Source organism: Pristis pectinata, chromosome 2, assembly GCF_009764475.1.
Source record: "Pristis pectinata isolate sPriPec2 chromosome 2, sPriPec2.1.pri, whole genome shotgun sequence".
Classification (NCBI taxonomy): domain Eukaryota; kingdom Metazoa; phylum Chordata; class Chondrichthyes; order Rhinopristiformes; family Pristidae; genus Pristis; species Pristis pectinata.
Window position 1 is genome coordinate 142,440,703 of NC_067406.1, and position 20,025 is coordinate 142,460,727.

At 48.5% G+C, this 20,025-nt stretch overlaps 1 protein-coding gene across 1 annotated transcript in view; it reads right to left on the reverse strand.

Annotated features, from left to right (window-relative positions):
- LOC127584373 (electrogenic sodium bicarbonate cotransporter 1-like) overlaps window positions 1-20,025 on the reverse strand; it is a 182,221-nt gene that overhangs the window by 23,551 nt on the left and 138,645 nt on the right. The window contains exons 17-21 of the mRNA XM_052041132.1: window positions 18,301-18,414; window positions 13,890-14,051; window positions 4,574-4,752; window positions 2,482-2,554; window positions 637-705 (exon numbers count right to left, since the gene is read on the reverse strand). Of these exons, the coding sequence (XP_051897092.1) occupies window positions 637-705; window positions 2,482-2,554; window positions 4,574-4,752; window positions 13,890-14,051; window positions 18,301-18,414 (597 nt within the window). The remainder of the gene's footprint in view (window positions 1-636; window positions 706-2,481; window positions 2,555-4,573; window positions 4,753-13,889; window positions 14,052-18,300; window positions 18,415-20,025) is intronic.

Sequence of the window (20,025 nt, forward strand, 5' to 3'; positions counted from 1 at the left end):
ATGTTGCTGGGACCGGAGGGCTTGAGTTATAAGGAGAGGCTGGACAGGCTGGGGCTGTTTTCCCCGGAGCGAAGGAGGCTGAGGAATGACCTTATGGAGGTTTATACAATCATGAGGGGCATAGATAAAGTGGACGGACACGGTCTTTTTCCCAGGGTAGAGGAGTGTAAAACTAGGGGGCACAGGTTTAGGGTGAGAGGGGAAAGATTTAAAGGGGACCTGAGGGGCAACTTTTGCACACAGAGGGTGGTGGGTGTGTGGAACGAGCTGCCAGAGGAAGTGGTAGAGGTGGGTACAATTACAGCATTTAAAATACATTTGGACAGGTTCATGGATAGGGAAGGTTTAGAGGGATATGGGCCAAACGCAGGCAAATGGGACTAGCTCAGGTAGGCAACTTGGTCGGCATGGACGAGTTGGGCTGAAGGGCCTGCTTCCGTGCTGTATAACTCTTTAACTCTATGACTCTGTTAGTTGGCTGTGGGTGGTTGAAGTTGTCCGGAGTTTCAGGGAGAAGTCCCTTTGATTATATTCTCTCTGCAGATATTCAAACTAACCTTGGCAATCATTGTATGGGCCAATAGTCACCAGGCAGTTTCCCTGGAATACCATGAACTGGGAGCTGTGGCCACTCACCTGCACACCATTCAGGGAAGCGACACCCATGTACAGAAATACTCCATAAAGTACCGGCATTGGGATGAACTAGAAGCAAGAAAGACGTCAATGAGACACAGGGTGGGGTATAACCGCTCCGGTGCAGTGCCGAAGGAGTGCTGTACTTTCTGTCAGGTCAAGTCAAGTCGAGTATATTGTCATGTGTGCAAGTACGGTGAGGTACAGGTACAATGAAAAATGTGCTTGCAGCAGCATCACAGGCACGTAGGTAAAGACAACACACAGAATATAACTTATACATATAATTATACCCAACAGTGTAAAAAAGACTGTGCAAAAGCAAGACCTGAGTGCAAAAAAAACCAAAAACACAACAGAAGGTAAGTCCACAGTAGTGCAAGAGGTGGTCCGTAGGGTTCCATTGCTGAGGTAGGGTTAGGGCTGTGCAGGTTGGTTCAAGAACCGAATGGTTGAAGGGAAGTAGCTGTTCCTGAACCTGGTGGTGTGGGACTTCAGGCTTCTGTACCTCCTGCCCGATGGGAGCTGTGAGAAGATGGCATGGCCCGGATGATGGGGATCTTTGATGATGGATGCTGCCTTCTTGAGGCAGCACCTCCTGTGGATGGTGTCAATCGTTTTGAACTGAGGCTCCAAACACTCTCTCAGCCGTACACAAAAAAATCCCATGGAACTGAGGGAGATTTTCCTGATGTTTGGGTTAAATGTTTATCCTCAAACAATCAGCTATCATCTTGAAAATTCGAATTCCTTTTTCTATAATTATAATAAAGAACACTGTGTGGGTGGGGGTAGGGGAACTGAGCTTCACCAGGAGTGCTGGACAGATCAGTCCACCTGACCATCTCCTACCAGAACCTCTGGGGCACGAGGTACAACTCACCATCATCACCCTCACCCCCAGCCAGGACCATCCTCATCCCCGACACAACACCCTCAGGGTTTTGGAAATACATGGACAGCCTCTCTGTCACAGTTTGACCTGTGGTCAGTGGGAGAGAGTCCCAAACCTCATGGTTCACTTTAACCCATCAGCTGGGGCAGGTCCATGCTGACTCTCAATGTGAAAATAAATAATCGTAATACTTTGAGGATAAGGTAAGTCTCAACAAACAGCACAAGTCACTTTATTCAATAGAGGCACTGGCACACAACTGCCACAAGGAGGCAGAAGTGTGCTGTAGCAGTGAAACTTGGTATAAAGTAGCAGTTCACACAGTTTGTGTCTGAGTGTGTCATTGTGTGTGTGTGAGAGTGTGTGTGTGTGTGTGTGTGTTTGTGAGTGTGTGTGTCAGTGTGTGTGTGATTGTGTGTGTGTGTCTGTGAGTGTGTGATCGTGTGTATGTCTGTGAGACTATGTGAGTGACTGACAGTGATTGTGCGCATGTGTGTGCATGTGTTTGAGAGTGACTGTGTATGAGATTGTGTGCACATGTGTCTGACTGTATGCATGCACGTGTGTGAGACTGTGTGCATGTGAGAAACTAAGTGTGCGCATATGTGTGTATATGTGACTGTGCATGTGTGTGTTTGTGTATGTGACTGCGTGTGTGACTGCATATGTGTGTGTGACCCTGTGCGTGTGTGTGTGCGCATGTGTGTGCGTGCGTGCGTGCGTGCGTGCGTGTGTGTGTGTGAGTGCCTAGCTCCTGTAACTAATTTTGAGTTGAGATCACGAGACACGCTGTGGGTTAGATGGTGTTCCTCTGCCAGTGGACTCAGGAAAACGAAACATCGACAGAGAGCTGACAAGGGACACACAATGTGCCAGTAGTGTAGAACTGGGCCCTCAATTACAACACTCAAAAGCATGATTTTTTATTAATAAATGCTTAAATGAGGTACCTTTAGAATGGGGGCCATGAAGACAGATACGCCAGTCAGAAGGAAGACAAAAACGCCAGTCACTCGCTGTTCCCTGGATACAAACCAAAACAACAGCTCAACAGGGAAGTCGACCTAAAATACGCAGAATTTTACAAAACAGGAACTGTGGCTGTCTGGTTCACCGAGCATCCCCCTCCGACAGCTCGTGACTCTGGAGTTTTGGTGAGACGTACTGTCGCTGGTGACAAGGTCAGAGATCTGGGTACAAAATTCCCCCCGACACTCACCTGCCATATGAGGGAGTGCTGCACAGTCAGAGGAACGGTCCTCTCACCGGAGGTGTTAAACTGAGAGCCCATCCCTTCTCCCAGATGGCTGTGGATGGTCCTGGCACCAGGTCAAGAGCTGTCCCTAGTCTCCTCACAAACATCATGAACACAGCTGGGCTGCTGGTCACCTCACTGCCCCCATAACCTCACTGTCCCGGTCATCCCACTGCCCTGGTCATCCCACTGCCCTGTGCGAGCTGGCTGTGGTACATCACCACCGGAACATTTCAGAGCACTGTAATTGGCTCCAGAATGCTTTGGGATCAGCACAAAAACTTCATGGGATCCAAACAGCCAAGTAATGGTGCTGAAAGAACTCTCCACCTCTCGTTAGACCTGGCAGTCCACACATTCATCACAGTCACAGAATGCCAGGCAAGAGTTAGAGGGACTGTGGAGGTTCACAGTCATTTACAGAATGTTTGATCTTGATGAGTTTTTATCTGTTTCATGATCTTGTTTGAAGGGTAAGTGTTGGAGAACTCCCGTTCTCTTCTTCAAACCTCTTGTGATTTTTTATATCTGCCTGTGACACGGCACCTTTGACAGTGCAGCACACCCTCAGTGACCCTGCACCGAGGTGCCTTGGACACTTTGCTGCAGCTGAGGTGATTTATAAATGTTTAGCATAACTTCCTTGAGTTTGTTCCATGTTAATAAAAGCTAAAGGAACCTGTCCTGAAACCATTAATGATTGTTCTAACAGTTATTTCCTGATCCACTCTCTCCAAGGTCCTACCTCACTAATGGAGTTTAATTCGGATAAATGTGAGGTGTTGCATTTTGGAAAGTCAATCCAAGTAGGACTTTCACAGTGAATGGTAGGACCCTGGGGAGTGTTGTAGAACAGAGGGACCTTGGAGTTCAGGTGTGTGTTTCCCTGACAGTGGCATCACAGGTAGACAGGGTGGTGAAGAAGGCTTTTGGCACGCTGGCCTTCATCAGTCAGGGCACTGAGTATAAAAGTCGGGAGGTCATGATGTGGTTGTACAGGATGCTGGTGAGGCCGCACTTGGAATATTGTGTTCAGTTTTGGTCGCCCTGCTTAAGGAAAGCTGTTATTAAACTGGAAAGAGTGCAGAAGAGATTTACGAGGATGTTGCCAGGACTCGAGGGACTGAGTTATAGGGAGAGGTTGGACAGGCTAGGACTTCTTTCCTCAGAGCACAGGAGAGGTGATCTTATAGAGGTGTATAAATTCATGAGGGGCATCGATAGGGTGAATGCACACAGTCTTTTTCCCAGGGTTGGGGAATCAAGAACTAGAGGGCATAGGTTTAAGGTGAGAGGGGAAAGATTTAATAGGAATTTGAGGGGCAACATTTTTACACAGAGGGTGGTGGGTATATGGAACGAGCTGCCAGAGGAAGTGGTTGAGGCAGGTACAATAACAGCTTTTAAAAGACAGTTGGATAGGTCAATGGATTGGAAAGATTATGGGGCAAGTGTTAGTAAATGGGACTGGCTTGGATAGGGCATCTTGGTTGGCATCAAAGGACCAAAAGGCCTGTTTCCATTCTGTTTCTATGTCTCCAGTGAGGGCTGTGCTTTGGAAGAAGGGATCACCTTTAGGGAAGAGGGACATGGGGATTGGGGAAGAAGGTGGGGTGAGGTGGAGGGTCGGAGGTGACCTTACTGAATAGTGGTGTAGACTCAAGGTGCTGACTGGTCTCCCTGTTCTCTGATCTTCTCTGTTCTTGCTGGGAGTTAGTCAGATTGCATCACACATACCATGCACAAATCCAGCCTCCCCACACAGCACAGAAGGAGATGTTATCTACCTGACCCCCAAGAACTTGGGCAGTTCCCCGGGCGCTGAAGTCTCGGTCTCCATCTTCAAGCTGTCAATGTGCGCGATGGAGATGACTGTGGCTGCAACATACCAGGGCAACCCCATGAATGAGCAGATGGCCATGAGGATGGCCACCCAGAACAGGTCGAGGTGATAGCCAGCCCCTTTCTGCAAAAACAGAGCAAACAGAATCCATATCACAGTTGTTGCATTAAACATAGTTCATAGTTCCCTGAAAGTGGTGTCACGGGAAGACAAGGCGGTGAAGCAGGCTTTTGGCACGCTGACCTTCATCAGTCAGAGCATTGAGTACAGGAGTTGGGACATTATGTTGCAGTTGTACAGGACATTAGTGAGGCCGCACTTGGAGCACTGTGTACAGCTTTGGTCACCCTGTTATAGGAATGACATCATTAAGTTGGAAAGAAAAGATTTACGAGGACGTTGCCAGGACTCGAAGGACTGGGTTATAGGGAGAGGTCGGGCAGGCTAGGTCCTACTTAATTTCTTGAAGCGTAGGAGACTGAGGGATGATTTTATAGAGGTGAATAAAATCACAAGGGGCATCGATAGGGTGGATGCACTCAGTCTCTTTCATAGAGTTGGGGAATCAAGAACTGGAGGGCATAGTTTTAAGATTTAATAGGAACCTGAGGGGCAACTTTTTCACCCAGAGGGTGGTGAGTATATGGAACGAGCTGCCAGAGGAAGTGGTTGAGGCAGGTACATTAACAACATTTAAAAGACATTTGGACAGGTACATGGATAGGAAAGGGATAAGGGCCAAACACGGGCAAATGGGACAAGCTTGGAAGGGGCATCTTGGTCGGCATGGACGAGTTGGGCCAAAGGGCCTGCTTCCGTGCTGTATGACTCTACGACTCTGAACGAGGAAGTGTAAAGACAAACGGCCGTGGGAGGAAGAGACCCACCAGTAGGATGCGAAGGAGCAAGGAACGAGAGGCTGGTGAGGCCAAACCGCAGGTTAGCGCTGGCTTCGCTCCCTGTGATTCTAGGTGAGGCTCACCTCAGGGGGAGTAGCACCCTGCCTTCTCCCCACTCACCCGACAGAATCTTTTCTTTATTAGCTTCCAGGACGTGGGTAGTACCTGCAGTGATTACCCATCCCTAACTGCCTTTGAGAAGGAGGGGGTGAGCTGCCCTCTGATGAAGGTGCTCCCATGGTGTTGTTGGGTAGGGAGCTCCAGGAGTTAGACCCAGTGATGAGGAAGGAGAGAGGTATATTTCCAAGTCAGGATGGTGTGCGACTAGGAGGGGAACCTGCAGGGGGTGGGGTTCCCCTGTGTCTGCAGCCCTCGTTCTTCTCGGTGATGGAGGTGGTGGATTTGGCAGGAGTCACCTTGCGCACGTAACTGCAGTAGACGGTGCACACCGCTGCCTCTGTGCGCTGGTGCTGGAGGGAGGGGGTGTTTACGATGGTGGATGGGGTGCCAATCAAGTGGGCTGCTTTGTCCTGGGTGGTGGCGAGGACTGTTGCAGCTGCACTAACCCAGGCAGGTGGAGAGTGTCCCATCTTGCTCCTGACTTGTGCCTTGTAGATGGTGAAAAGGTCTTGGGTCACCGCTGCATGATCCCCAGCCTCTGACCTGCTCCGACTGTCAATGGATTTATGTGGCTGGTCCAGTTGAGCTTCTGGTCAGTGGTGACCCCCAGGATGTTGAAGGTGGGGGCCTGGCTGAGGGACTCAGTTTACATCTAATGGTGGTGAAGCCACTAGATTTGCAGCTGACCTTCCTTTCCTTGGAGCTACCCCGGCCTAAGCTCCTCCAAAGTTGTGAGGAATGAGAACACTTCCCTGAAAATTCCCATCAGTGCAGCACTGCCATGACTCAGATCTCTGAATCAGAAGGTTGTGGGTTCAAGCCCCACTCCAGGGCTTCAACGCACAGATTCAGGCTGACACTTCCATGGTACTGAGGGAACACTGTGCAGATCGAGGTGCCAGCTTTTTAAAGCGAGGCCTCACTTTCCCTGTCAGGTGGATGAAGACATCCTGTCTGAGGAAGTGCAGGAGTCTCCCCTGGTCTTTCAACAAAGATTTATTCCTTAACCAGTGGCTAAAAAGAACGGCAATTTGGTAGAAAAATCAAAAAAGATGCTGCAGATGCTGGAAATCTGAAATAAAAACAGTAACTGCTGTAAATACTCTTGTTTGTCTTTCTACAGATGCTGCCTGACCTGCTGCTTCAATGGCAATTTAGTTCACTGCTCTTCGTGGGAGCTTGCTGTGCACAGATTGAACTCTATGTTATCTGTATCTCCGCCCTACCTGTGTTGCACCAACTGGAATGTGCTGTGGGAAGCGATAAGTGACATTGAAATGTGGGTTATTCTTGCTCGGTAACAGCAGGGATGACTTTCCACCCTTAACGCTAGTACTTATTGTGTTAATTCTACAAATAGCTGCTCACCAAGAAGAAAGTAGTTGACCTAAGCGACAAGAGTTTCAGAGAGTCCATTAATCGTCCTTAACAAGAACCATTTAGGTTATGCAGCGGGGTAAAAGGTTAGCTACCTCGATCCCCAACCTTTCTGAGGATGAAGATTGTTTGACAATAGCGTTGGAAAAGCTGCTATCATCTTCAGTAGACTAACGAGAAACGTCCAAGCTCACCACCAAGACCGAAAGGCCAGTGTTCAAACCTTGTATGATTAGCCCTCTCCTCATGGCAGGGAAACATGGGCATGCACAAGAGTTAAGGTTAAGCAGCCAGCCTCCACCAGTGTTGCCTGTATTGTAGACTCACTACCAAATGACAAGAGAGCACCACCATTGCAAAGTTTCTTCAAAGGGGAAATTTACCAAACATGACAGCCCTACTGATAGAGGTCAAAGTTATACAGCACTGAAACGGGCCCTTCAACCCTCCCCTAGGTTCTGCCACTCACCCAACTACACACTAGGGGTAATTTACTGTGGCCAATTAACTGACCGACCCATGCGTCCCTGGGATTTAGGAGGGAACCAGCGGCCGGGGGAAACCCGTGCGGTCGCAGAGAGAACGTGCAACCTCCACGCAGCCAGTGCCTGAGGTCAGCATTGAACTGTGAGGCTCCACTGTGTCAACAATTCCTAGTGAGGCCAACCCAAGAACATGGTTCAGGACACGTTTCATGGGGAGGAATCAAGTACAGCACGAAGCACCGAGCTTTGTTAGAAAGGTGCACGTAAAACAGATGTGGAGGCATTCAGAATGGATCCTCATTGATGTTTTAAATAAGATAAGATAAAAGATTTCTTTATCAGTCACATGTACATCGAAACACACAGTGAAATGCATCTTTTGCGTAGAGTGTTCTGGAGCAGCCCGCAAGTGTCGCCACGCTTCCGGTGCCAACATAGCATGCCCACAACTTCCTAACCCGTATGTCTTTGGAATGTGGGAGGAAACCAGAGCACCCGGAGGAAACCCACACAGACACGGGGAGAACGTACAAACTCCTTACAGACAGCGGCTGGAACTGAACCCGGGTTGCTGGCGCTGTAATAGCGTTATGCTAACCACTGCACTACCGTGCCTGGCCTAGCAGGGCAGTCAAGATCTGTGGCAGGAATCAGTTCCAACAGTTTGAAAGATAAAAGAACTTACAGAAGCGACGGCTTCTCAGCTGTCCAATAACGTACTCCGCCATAGATCCATGCCGATATTGGATCGGACTACTCAGTCTCATGAGACAAGCCACCGATATCTAAGGTTGCAACTTCCACTGTCTCTTTAGGAAGAATGAGTGCCAGGAGATCTGTTCCTTGCTTCATGCAGTTAATCCAAGCCAAGGTGCCAGATGTCCCACCTTGTGGAAGCAGGGCTTGGTGACCTGAGCTCATATCATTCACCAACATGATGCAGGAAATACACCCCATGCAACAGAGAATGTAGCCAATTTCCCGCCCTCTTTGGTTGAAGATGGATCGAGTAAGGGCTCCTGTAAACACATTAGCTCCCAAAAAATACAGGCTGGGGAGAGAGTATTGAAATCAGGAGATTGATTTCAATACTGCCGTGTTCTCCTCATTAATGGCTTCGTCCCTGCAGCAGGGAGATACATGGTCTGTCCCAGCCTTGAATAGGGCATTTCATCATCCTGTTCAGTAGCAAACTTTGTTCTTTTCCATTTCCCGTGAACTCTCTACATTCCCAGGCTGAGTCAAGCCATCCTTGAGACTTCTAGTGACAGGCTGGAGATTTGGCTTCACTCCTGGAGTCACACGGAACAGGAGCTGACTGCCAAGAACAGCCCAAGGCGATCTCACACAAATCAGTGACACTGAAAGAAATTGACTGTAGATCAAGTGCCATCATTTAGCAAGGGAGGGACATCCCTGACCCAGGCTGGTAGTGACATCCAAGGCTGTATAACTCTTTGCCATGGCGTTTTAAGCTTCATTCAACTCAGTCTGGGTTTGAGGCTTACTGCGACAGAATAGTTTCATTCTGGATCAATATCAGGCTTGTTAACCAGGATACAGAACTCAGCTCCTCCATCCAACCACTGCTCCTCTCTGTACCAGCCTCCCTACACCAACTCGGTAGAACTTTTCATAATTGTGCTAAGAAATTCCTGACATTAAGTTCTTAGCTTCCCCTTGCCCAGCACCTTACTTCGTACTGTAAGAGCATGTTAGTTTGCTTTGAAGGACTGAACTTTCAATGGTTCTGATGGAACCTCCTCCAGAAATCCAACATTGCAAAGTGTTAAATTACAAAGTTGTACTGCCTGAATTTTAAGGAGAGATGTCTCAAATCTTTACAAGATACGAACGAAGTTCATAGTGTTGAGAGAGAGAGAAACTATTCGCAGTAGTTTAGAACCAGCCCACAGCCTGGAAGTTTCGAGTAGGATTTGGAAACTTCCACACACAGAGCAGGAGAAAGCTGGAATTTTCTCCAACTCTGCTGAGGGCAACCACTGTCGGGTTAGTTGTTGATGTTAAATCCGAAATTGGTGTTAACCATCATCAATACGAAGAATTGGGGGGAATGTTGAAATCAGCCACGATCTCACTTAATGGTAGAAATAATCCTGTTGCCTTGTTTTGCATTGATGTCTAGACCCTGGACATCTGCAAATTTCCTGGCTGAGAAGCAGCACAAACAAGAAGACATGTTCTGACCACTATTCATTTGAAGAAGAGCTTCATGTCTTATTCCCAATCATTCCCTGACATTCCTCTGCAAAGCCACCCCATCTTCAATGATCTCTCAGGTTAAGATCTCTCGTCTTAACAGCCTTTCCTTGTAACTTAATTCTCTGTCAACAGGCCAGAGTTTATGGATCTTCTCCGGGATTTGGCTTCACTCCTTGAGTCACACGGAACAGGAGCTGACTGCCAAGAACAGCCCAAGGTGATCTCACACAAATCAGTGACACTGAAAGAAATTGACCGTGGATTAAGTGTCATCATTTAGCAAGGGAGGGACATCCCTGACCCAGGGTGGTAGTGACATCCAAGGCTGCTAGTGATATCCAGGCCACTGACAGAATCCTCAGGGCATCCCCGACCACTGCAATTAGCAAGACTTGCACTGCCTTACAATCAGCTATTTAGTTAGGTTTAACCCTTGCCAACCCTCCCAGATGTCTTCACCCCTTCCGTTCTGGCCTCTTGCTTATTCTGTCATTCTGCTTAGCCTTTAGCCCCCCATGCTCTGGAGTTCCTTCTCTAAACCTCACGACCTCTCCCTCCTCCTTAAGATTCTCCCTAAAGCTCATGTCTTTATCCACGTGCCTACCCCATTCCCATGCCTCAGAGTGTCAAACACTGCTTTTTAAAGCATGTAGGGAACTTTCCTCTACTTTCAGAGCACCATATAAATGCAGCCTTGAGTTGTTAGTTGTTAAGATGGATGTTGAACAGGAGATCTACCCTTGAACGTGTGAAACCATGCACCACTAAAGCCAACATACAAACTATGAACTAGGATAAGTTACCAGGTCACAGCTTGGTAACCCAGCCACAGCTTGGTAACCCAGCGAGCTGCTGTAACACATAATGGGTAGTTGGACTTGATCCATCCAGGCTGTGCCCTCTTCTCGATGCTGCCATCAGGCAGGAGGTACAGGAGCCTGAAGACCCCACACCTCAAGGTTCAACAACAGCTTCTTCCCTACTGCCATCAGGTTCCTGAACCCACCTGAAAAACCCCAACACTACCTCGGACTAATTCTTTTTCTCCCTCTCAACTTTCACTAATATCGTTATGTTTATCTCCTTTATTTTTGTCATGTAAGTTATGTATAATTTGTGTTAATTTATGTTCATGTTAACCTACGTTTGTCATGTTTGCCGTCTGTAAGGAGTTTGTACATTCTCCCCGTGTCTGCGTGGGTTTCCTCTGGGTGCTCCGGTTTCCTCCCACATTCCAAAGACGTACAGATTAGGAAGTTGTGGGCATGTTATGTTGGCGCCAGAAGCGTGGCGACACTTGCGGGCTGCCCCCAGAACACTCTACGCAAAAGATGCATTTCACTGTGTGTTTCGATGTACATGTGACTAATAAAGAGATCTTGTCTTATCTTACTGTGCTGCTGCTACAAAAAGCTAATGTTCATGGCATTCATACCCTGGGCACGTATGCCCATGACAGCAATAAACAAACTTAAACTTGAAGAAGAAGTTTTACAACTACTGTAAAATGAAGCAGGATTAACAACACTTTATATTTTTGTCTCTTTTATTCTTGTTCTGCGGGAATTGTTTTGAAGTGGTTGGATTCTATATTCCTGCATTTTATCCGACTGCAATCTCTCCAGTTGCTGTTGGATACGCAGCCACCTCCCCAATTACTTCATTGTTTCAGTGGCTTGAAGTCAGCTTGTACTTAGGGACTGTTACACTGTGGAGTGAAGGAGGCAAGGGTGTGGGAGGGGGACACAGGAGAGTGGGAGGATCGTAAATGGATACCGACACTGTTCAATCACTCTGTTCATGATGGTGAATCTCAATGAGCTGAGTCAAAGTTCACCACAAAACACTGTTTCTGTTATTTGTTCTACCTAAGTGGAGCCCATCCACTCTTTTTGTAGAAAATGTGGGCTCCACAGGCTGAGCCAGCATTTAATTGGTCTTCACTAGTTGCCCCTGAGAAGGTGGTTGTGAGCTGCCTTCTCGAACCGCTGCAGTCCTTGAGGTGTGGGTGTCCCCACAGTGGTGTCAGGGAGGGAGTTCCAGGGTTTTGACCCAGTGATGGTGAAGGAGCGGCAAGATATCTCCAAGTCACGATGGGCTGTGTCTCGGAGGGCAACTTCCAGGGGGTGGTGTTCTCCATGCTTTTGCTGCCCTGTCCTTCCATCTGGTGGAGGACTATCTCAGCAACAACTGCTTCCATTTATATAAATATGCTTAAACTGGAAAGATAACCCCAAGACGTTTCAGAAGTGCATTATCAAAAAAAATCAAACTGATCCCAAGCCATAGTAGTAACCAAAGACTTGGCCAAAGAGATAGAGTCGAGGTATATCTCCAAGTAGGAGAGGCCAGCAAAGGTTTACTGGAGGAGAGTCCAGAACTTGGAGCTCTGTCCAAGGGTGTGGCCTCCAATGGCAAAAAGGGCAGAGCAAGAGGCCAAAGACTGGACAGACACATGACCAGGTAGGGAATGGAGGGATATGTACCATGTGCAGGCAGATGGGATTGGTTTAGACTGGCATCATGGTCAGCAGAGACATGGTGGGCTGTGGGTTCTGTTCCTGTGTTGTGCAGTCCTGTGTTCTAAGTTGGAGGAGTGCAGAGATCTCGCAGGCGGAGGGATTGGTCACACTCCTACCACACGTTCCTTTGTGTGATTAATGTCAGCTTGAACTCTCACCAAGAAGGGCCTGGCATCAAGTGATTAAAATTCCTGGAAGGACAGGTGTGTGGAGGCAGGTCCAATAGATGACCCTGCCAGGACTGTGCAGCCAGACATAAGTAAGGTGCTCCGGTTTGGGATCCCGGCGCAGGGATGGACCTGCCAGTCGCCAACTGAATCCCATGTGGCTGAGCTGATTTCGTGGTCACTGAAACCAGGTGCCTGGACCCCAGAAACCCAATTCCCAAACTGAAGGTTCCCACAGCTTGGAGCCCAAACTCCAGGACCGGTGGAGGAGGGCTGCAGAATGGTTTCAGGGCTGTGGAGGGCTGGAGGCTGAGGAAGAGTAGATTCAACAGGAGCTTCAGGATCACCAAGGATTGGATTAAATAAACATACGGAGTTAGAAAACATGGATTACACTCATTTAAGGGATTTAAGGAATTCTGAGAAAGAATCAAGAGAGGACGAGAATATCTTAAGCAGAGAGTTGCTGTGATCTGGGACACACTTTTTCAAAGGCTGTACTCACACAGTGACACACCCGGTAGAGCCGCTACCTCATGGCTCCAGAGACCAGGGTTCAATCATGACCTCGGGTGCTGCCTACGTGGAGCTTGCACGTTCTCCCTGTGACTGTGTGGATTTCCCTCGGGTGCTCCGGTTTCCTCCCACATCCCAAAGACATGCAGGGTCGGTGGGTTAATTGGCCACTGTAAGTGGAGGTGAGGGGTAGAATCTGGGGGCCGGGGGGAGTTGATGGGAATGTGGGGAGAATAAAAATGGGATTGGTGTAAATGGGAGCTTGATGGTCAGCAGGGACGATGGGCCGAAGGGCTGCTGTATCTCTCTGTGATAAAGTCATAGAGTCATAGAGCAATACAGTAGAGATACAGGCCCTCTGGCCCAACCAGTCCATGCCAACCACGGTGCCCACCCAGCCAGTCCCAATTTCCTGCATTCGGCCCATATCCCTCCAAGCCCCTCCCCTCCGTGTACCTATCCAAGGGCTTCTTAAATGACACTATTGTACCTGCCTCACCCACTTCCTCTGGCAGCTCGTTCCATACACTCACCACCCCCTGTGTGAAAAAGTTGCCTCTCAGGTCCCTTTGAAATCTTTCCCCTCTCACCCTAAACCTATGCCCCCTAGTTTTGGACTCCCCTACCCTGGAGAAAAAACTTATCTACACCTCTCATAATTTAAAAAATTTCTATAAGGTTGCCCCTCATTCTCTTATGTTTCAAGGAATAAAGACCTACCCTGGCCAACCTCTCCCTATAACTCAGACCCTCTAGTCCTGGCAACATCCTTGTGATCTGGAGGAAGATTCAACGGGAACTTTCCACGGGGAATTAGGGTAGTACTTGTAATTGGGAGGTTTTTCATGGGCCCAGGGGAGAGCAGGGGAGGAGGACCAACTCAAAACCCTTGGCATGGGACAACGTGTGGACCATCCCGCACCGGATCGCCAACAAACACCGAAAGCTGACCTTCAGTTTGTGCTCCTTCCTGTTGACGATGACGGCTGTGACTTGTTGGTCCATGAAGATCAGGATGGTGATAAGGAGAGCCGGGAGCCCAGCAGCCAGACACACCCACCACGGGTTGCCTCCAAACGGTGGCACCAACCATCTTCTCTTTGGGTTAGTTGGCTGGGGGGAGGAACAGCAAGTTAGCAAGTTGAACCAGTGAGTAAACAAGGCAGTAACGGTCGCCAGGCACACGTGTTCCTGTCACATCCCTCCTGTAGAAGACATTCGCTCAAACTAATTCATACCTCTGGACCATAATTTGGAAGGACCACTTTGGAAGGACAAACTCCAAGGCAGAGTACAAAGTTAATGGCAGGATTCTGGGTAGTGTGAAGGAGCAGAGGGATCTGGGGTCCATATCCACAGATCCCTGAAAGTTGCCTCACAGGTGGATAGGGTAGTTAAGAAAGCTTATGGGGTGTTAGCTTTTATAAGTCGAGGGATCGAATTTAAGAGCCGCGAGGTAATGATGCAGCTCTATAAAACTCTGGTTAGACCACACTTGAGTACTGTGTCCAGTTCTGGTCGCCTCATTATAGGAAGGATGTGGAAGCGTTGGAAAGGGTGCAGAGGAGATTTACCAGGATGCTGCCTGGATTAGAGAGTATGGATTATGAGGAGAGACTGAGGGGGCTAGGGCTTTACTGTTTGGAGAGAAGGAGGATGAGAGGAGACATGATAGAGGTGTACAAAATGTTGAGAGAAATAGATAGAGTGGACAGCCAGCACCTCTTTCCCAGGGCACCAATGCTCAATACAAGAGGGCATGGCTTTAAAGTAATGGATGGTAAGTTCAAGGGCGATATCAGAGGAAGGTTTTTTTACACAGAGAGTGGTTGGGGCATGGAATGCGCTGCCTGGGGCGACGGTGGAGGCAGGTACATTGGTCAAATTCAAGAGATTACTAGATAAGCATATGGAGGAATTTAAAATAGAGGGATGTGTGGGAGGAAGGGGTTAGATAGTCTTAAGCAAGGTTTAAAGGTTGGCACAACATTGTGGGCCAAAGGGCCTGTATGTGCTGTACTGTTCTATGTTCTATAATCAGAGTGCAGTGAAGCACAGAGCACCAGGGTAGCATCCTTACACCCTTGCAGGGGGACCCAAGGACCCTGGCAATCACTGGATGACACCACCAGCAGGTCATGGGTTCAACTCCCACTCAGGATGTCTCAGGAGAATATCTGTGCTGACGCACCAGGGCCATATGAAGTGCGTGCAGCCTCTTTCGACTGAGATGGTAAACCAAGGCACCACCTGGTCACTCAACAGAATCTGCAGCTGGTGATAGGGCACTTTGGTCAGCATGGATCGGTTGGGCCGAAGGGCCTGCTTCTGTGCTGTTTGACTCTGTGACTCTAAGTGGTTGCAAATAGATGTAGATAAGTTGAGTGAGTGGGCGAAGGTCAGGAAAATGGAGTAAAATGTGGGAAAATGTGAAACTATCCATGTGAACAAGGAAGCATATTACTGAAATGGTGAGAGATTACAGAGCTCTGAGATACAGAGGGATCTGGGTATCCCAGTGCAAGACTTACTAAAGGCTTGTATGCAGTTACAGTGAGTAATTAGGAAAACTACAAAAGAGAAGACAGCCAATATCTTGTTCCTAGGGTTGAAATGTCTAATATCAGAGGGTGTGCATTTAAGGTGAGAGGGGGTAAACTCAGAGGAGATGTGCAGGGGAAGTTTTTTTTACACAGAGAGTGGTGGGTGCCTGGAATGCGCTGCCAGGGGTGGGGGTGGAGGCAGATATGATAGAGGCGTTTAAGAGGCTGTTAGATAGGCACATGAGTGTGCAGAGAATGGAGGGATATGGACGTGGTGTAGGCAGAAGGGATTAGTTTTGTCAGGCGTTTAATTACTAGTTTAATTAGTTCAGCACAACATCGTGGGCCAAAGGTCCTGTTCCTGGGCTGTACTGTTCTATGTTCTAACGGAATGTTATCATTTATTGCTGGGGGAATTGATTATAAAAGTTCGGGAAGTTTTGCTTCAGTTATACAGTTCATTGGTGTACAGTGTGGAGGGTCTGACTCCTCATTGAGGGAAAGATTTTAATGCATTAGAAGAGGTTCAGAGAAGGTTTATTGGATCAATACCCAGAAAGGGTGGGTTGGACAGGTTAGGCTTGTATCTTATTCATGAGAGTGAGTGAGGATTTGATTGAAACATACAAGATCCTGAGAGAGAAGATTGATTTGGAGAGAAAACTTGGGTGTTATACCAAAACAAACAGTAACAGCATGGATATATAAACAGGAAGAAGGTGGCTAAGGTGGGTGTGGAACGTCTAAAGAATGAGGCTGGTGAATTAATAAAAGAAACAAAGAAATGGCAGATATTCTTTGCATCAGTCTTCACAGTGGAGTCACTGCAAATCTCCCAAAGGTAACAGATGGGCCAATTTCAAACAATGTGGAAGAACTTGTAAAAATCCCAATCACAAGGTGAAAAGTATTAGAGAATCTCACAGGGCGTAAAGGTGGACAAATCACCAGCATCTGATGGCCTGCACCTGGGGGTTTTTAAGGAGGTTCACCCATTGGTTGAGATTTTTCAAAACTCACTAAATTCCAGGAAGTTACCATTAGATTGGAAAACAGCCACTGGCGGCTTCCTCGTTCAAAAAGGCGGGAAGGCAGAAGGCAGGGAAATTAGCTTAACATATATCATTGGCAAGAGTCAATAATCAGACCCCTCCCCTACCCCTAGTTCCCTCTGTGCATTTCAGCTCCAAGTATATGGACAAACTGACTGACTAGTCCCTTCCCTCTGGGGGAAGAGGTTCAATCATCTCTGTGACTGGGTAAAGGTTATACTTATGAAGCTGACTTGCCTGTTATTTGATCCTGATTGTATCTGTGCAGGATGACATGCTGCTCATTGAAACTAAAGCCAGCAGTTTAAGTTTCTTTTCACTGCACATGACACATGCCTTGGTATGACAGCTCTTTTTGTGTGATGGAACGACACTGACTGAGGAGTGAGTCCAGACGACCTTACCTATGCGATCACCGTTAGCACCTCCAGCTCGACATGTGAGAACAGGTTGAACAGGAATTTTTGAGAAGGTTTGCAGAGCTGTGGGAAGTGGTTTGAACCAGACAGCTCCTTTGGGGTGCTGGCACAGGCACTGTGGAGTAGCCTCCCTGTGCACTGTGTGTGCCCCATGTCTCTTCTTCAACAAACCCCACGTCCCCCCCAACGCCCCAGCTTCCGTTAAAGCAGGTGATGACTCAGATACATCAGGGACTTGGTACAAATCCTCTCACTTGCTCTGTGTTCAATACCAACAGAAGAGAGTTGGTTAAAGGGTACAGGGAGGCAGTGTGGTGCAGCAGGTAGAGCCGCTACCTCACACCTCCAGCAGCCCAGGTTCAATCCTGACCTCCGGTGCTGTCCGTGTGGAGTTTGCACGTTCTCCCTGTGACCACATGGGCTTCCCTCCCCCCAACCCCTGGGTGCTCCGGTCTCCTCCCACATCCCAAAGACGTGCGGGTCAGTGGGTTAGTTGGCCACTGTTAATTGCCCCTAGTGTGTGGGTGAGAGGTAGAATGTGGGGAGAGTTGATGGGAATGTGGGGAGAATAAAATGGGGCCAGTGTTGGATTAGTGGAAGTGGGTGGTTGATGGTCGGCATGGACTCGGTGGGCCGAAGGGCCTGTTTCCGTGTTGTGTGACTCTATGAGAACCGACCACCATGGGCACGATCTGCAGGCCAGTGGTTTCACATGACCTGTTGCTTGGATAAAGAGAAACCCTCGTGTCTTTGGGATGTGGGAGGAAACTCACTCCCCGGTGGGGGTGGTGGGGATCCCACCTGGTCACTGGGAGAACGAGCACCCGAGGTCCGGATTGAACCTGGATCTCTGGAGCTGTGAGACAGTGGCACTACCTGCTGCGCCACTGTGTCATCCTGGCGACCAGAGAAAACAGAATGAGGGGTATCAGCAAAAGATGTAGAGGGGCAAAGGGGAGACTGTTCCTTACGCACAAGTGCTGTGGAATGTCTTGCCTGTTGCAGATTCAATGGAAAATTTCTAAACAGAATTAGATAACTATTTGGAAAGAATGAATTGGTGAGGATAGTTAACTTGATTGTAATTATCAAATTACAATGGGTTGGGTTGAATAGCCTCCTGGAGCTGAATGTTTGTGATCCAATGAGAAAGATTATGAAGGAAAGTCTGAGACCAATTGACACCACATCCTTCAAACCTGCTGCCTCAGGCTTGCTTTGGTGTCTGTTGTTAACAGTGATTGAAGGGATCAGCTCAGTCACGGCAGCCCATGTCAGGTTAAACTCATGAAAACACACAGGAAATATTTCAGGGAAGGAGGCACAAAGACCCACGTGAGCCACGTACCTTGAACTCGCTTGGCACAATTAGCTTCGGTGTGTCGACTCCAACCAAGGCGTCTAAGCCGCAGAAGATCAGAATGGCCAGGATGATGGCAAAGTCACTGATCAGCTTCCGGATCTGACATGGGGAGGGGCAAACGGAAGGAGAGGTGAGTGATGGGGGATCCCGCACACTGCACAAGTCCCGTGAAATGCTGGCCAGCTGCTCGTCATCTCCCCGCTAAACCAGGCGTTGCTTGGGGAAAACTTTCAGCCACTGTGCGTCCTCCTGACAGATTTGACACCCCTCCCAGTCCTTAGTGATTCACCAAGCTGTTGCTTCTGCACAGTTAGAGAGAACGCAACTGGAGCTGGGATCAGGCACAGCCCCACCATCTGACCACTCCTTGTGAGGCCTTGCTCAGTGTGAGCTCAATGCAAAATTACAGGGGTTACAGCCTGTCCGTCTGTCCCCTTGAGCTGTTGGAAAGTCCCAGGATCAGTGGAACCATCCCTGGTACAAAGACTATTATTAAGCTCTCAATCATCTCTAATACAGATTAATATTATAGTTATTATTTTGTTTCAACTTATTTCATCTTTGCTTTGTACCACAACAATTTCAAGGTTTCCTGAGAGGATCTGAATTCTACAGGAACTCTGCAGACAGTCTCACTGACCAGGCCATCAGCTGCACAGCAAATAAGCTCCTTCAGCGCTGTGCCTGTCTGATGTGAGGCAGATGTTTACAGCACAGGAGGAGGCCATTCAGCCGATCATGCTCCCCGTTGGCCAAGAAAGAGCAACTGAGCCTAACCCTAGAGCCCAACCCTTGGTCTGTGGACCTGCGGGTCACAACTCTTGAAGTAGATTTTAAATGCGAAAAGCATTTCTGTCTCCACACCCTCAGGCAGAGAAGGTTTCCTCATCTCCCCCGTAAACCCTCCCGCAGGTATCGTCACTGCACGCCCTTGGGTACCGTCCTCCCTGTCACAGAAACTACATCAATCTGATTCACTTCACCCATGCCTCTCATTCACCCCAATTAAATCGCCCCTTAGCCTCTTCTGTTCCATGGAAAATGCCCCCCTGGTCAGTCTCTCCTCACAGCTACAGTTCTCCATTCCTGATAACACCCCCTGCACATCTCTGCACCTGGTACCGTCCTGTAGTGTGGGGACCAGCGGTTCTAGCTGTGGTCTCACAGGCGGGTTTACACAGTTCCAGTATGACCCCCTTGGCAGATAAAGGCTCGTATCCTGTCCTGCCTTCTCGATCACCCGATCTCCTGCTCCCTTCAGCAGTTTGTTGTGTGAAGGCTGGCTTTTCCATTGGATAAAAGTAAACCCAATTCACTGGGTGTGAAAGTGACTTCTGTATACGTGAATGTTTTATCACTCTTGGTCCAGACTTAGGAGAGCCATACAGTCACAGAGTATGAGGACAGAAACAGGCCCTTCGGCCCAACTCGTCCATGCCAACCAAGGTGTCTTCCGGAGCCAGTCCCATTTGCCTGCGCTTGGCCCCTATCCCTCTAAACCTTTCCTATCCATGGGCCTGTCCAAATGTCTTTTAAACATCATAACTGTACCCACCTCTATCACCTCCTCTGGCAGCTCGTTACATATACCCACCATCCTCTGTGTGGAAAAACCTGCCCCTTTAAATCTTTCCCCTCTCACCCTAAACCCACGGCCCTACCCCTGGAAAATGACTGCGACCTTATCTACCCCCCTCGTGATTTTATAAA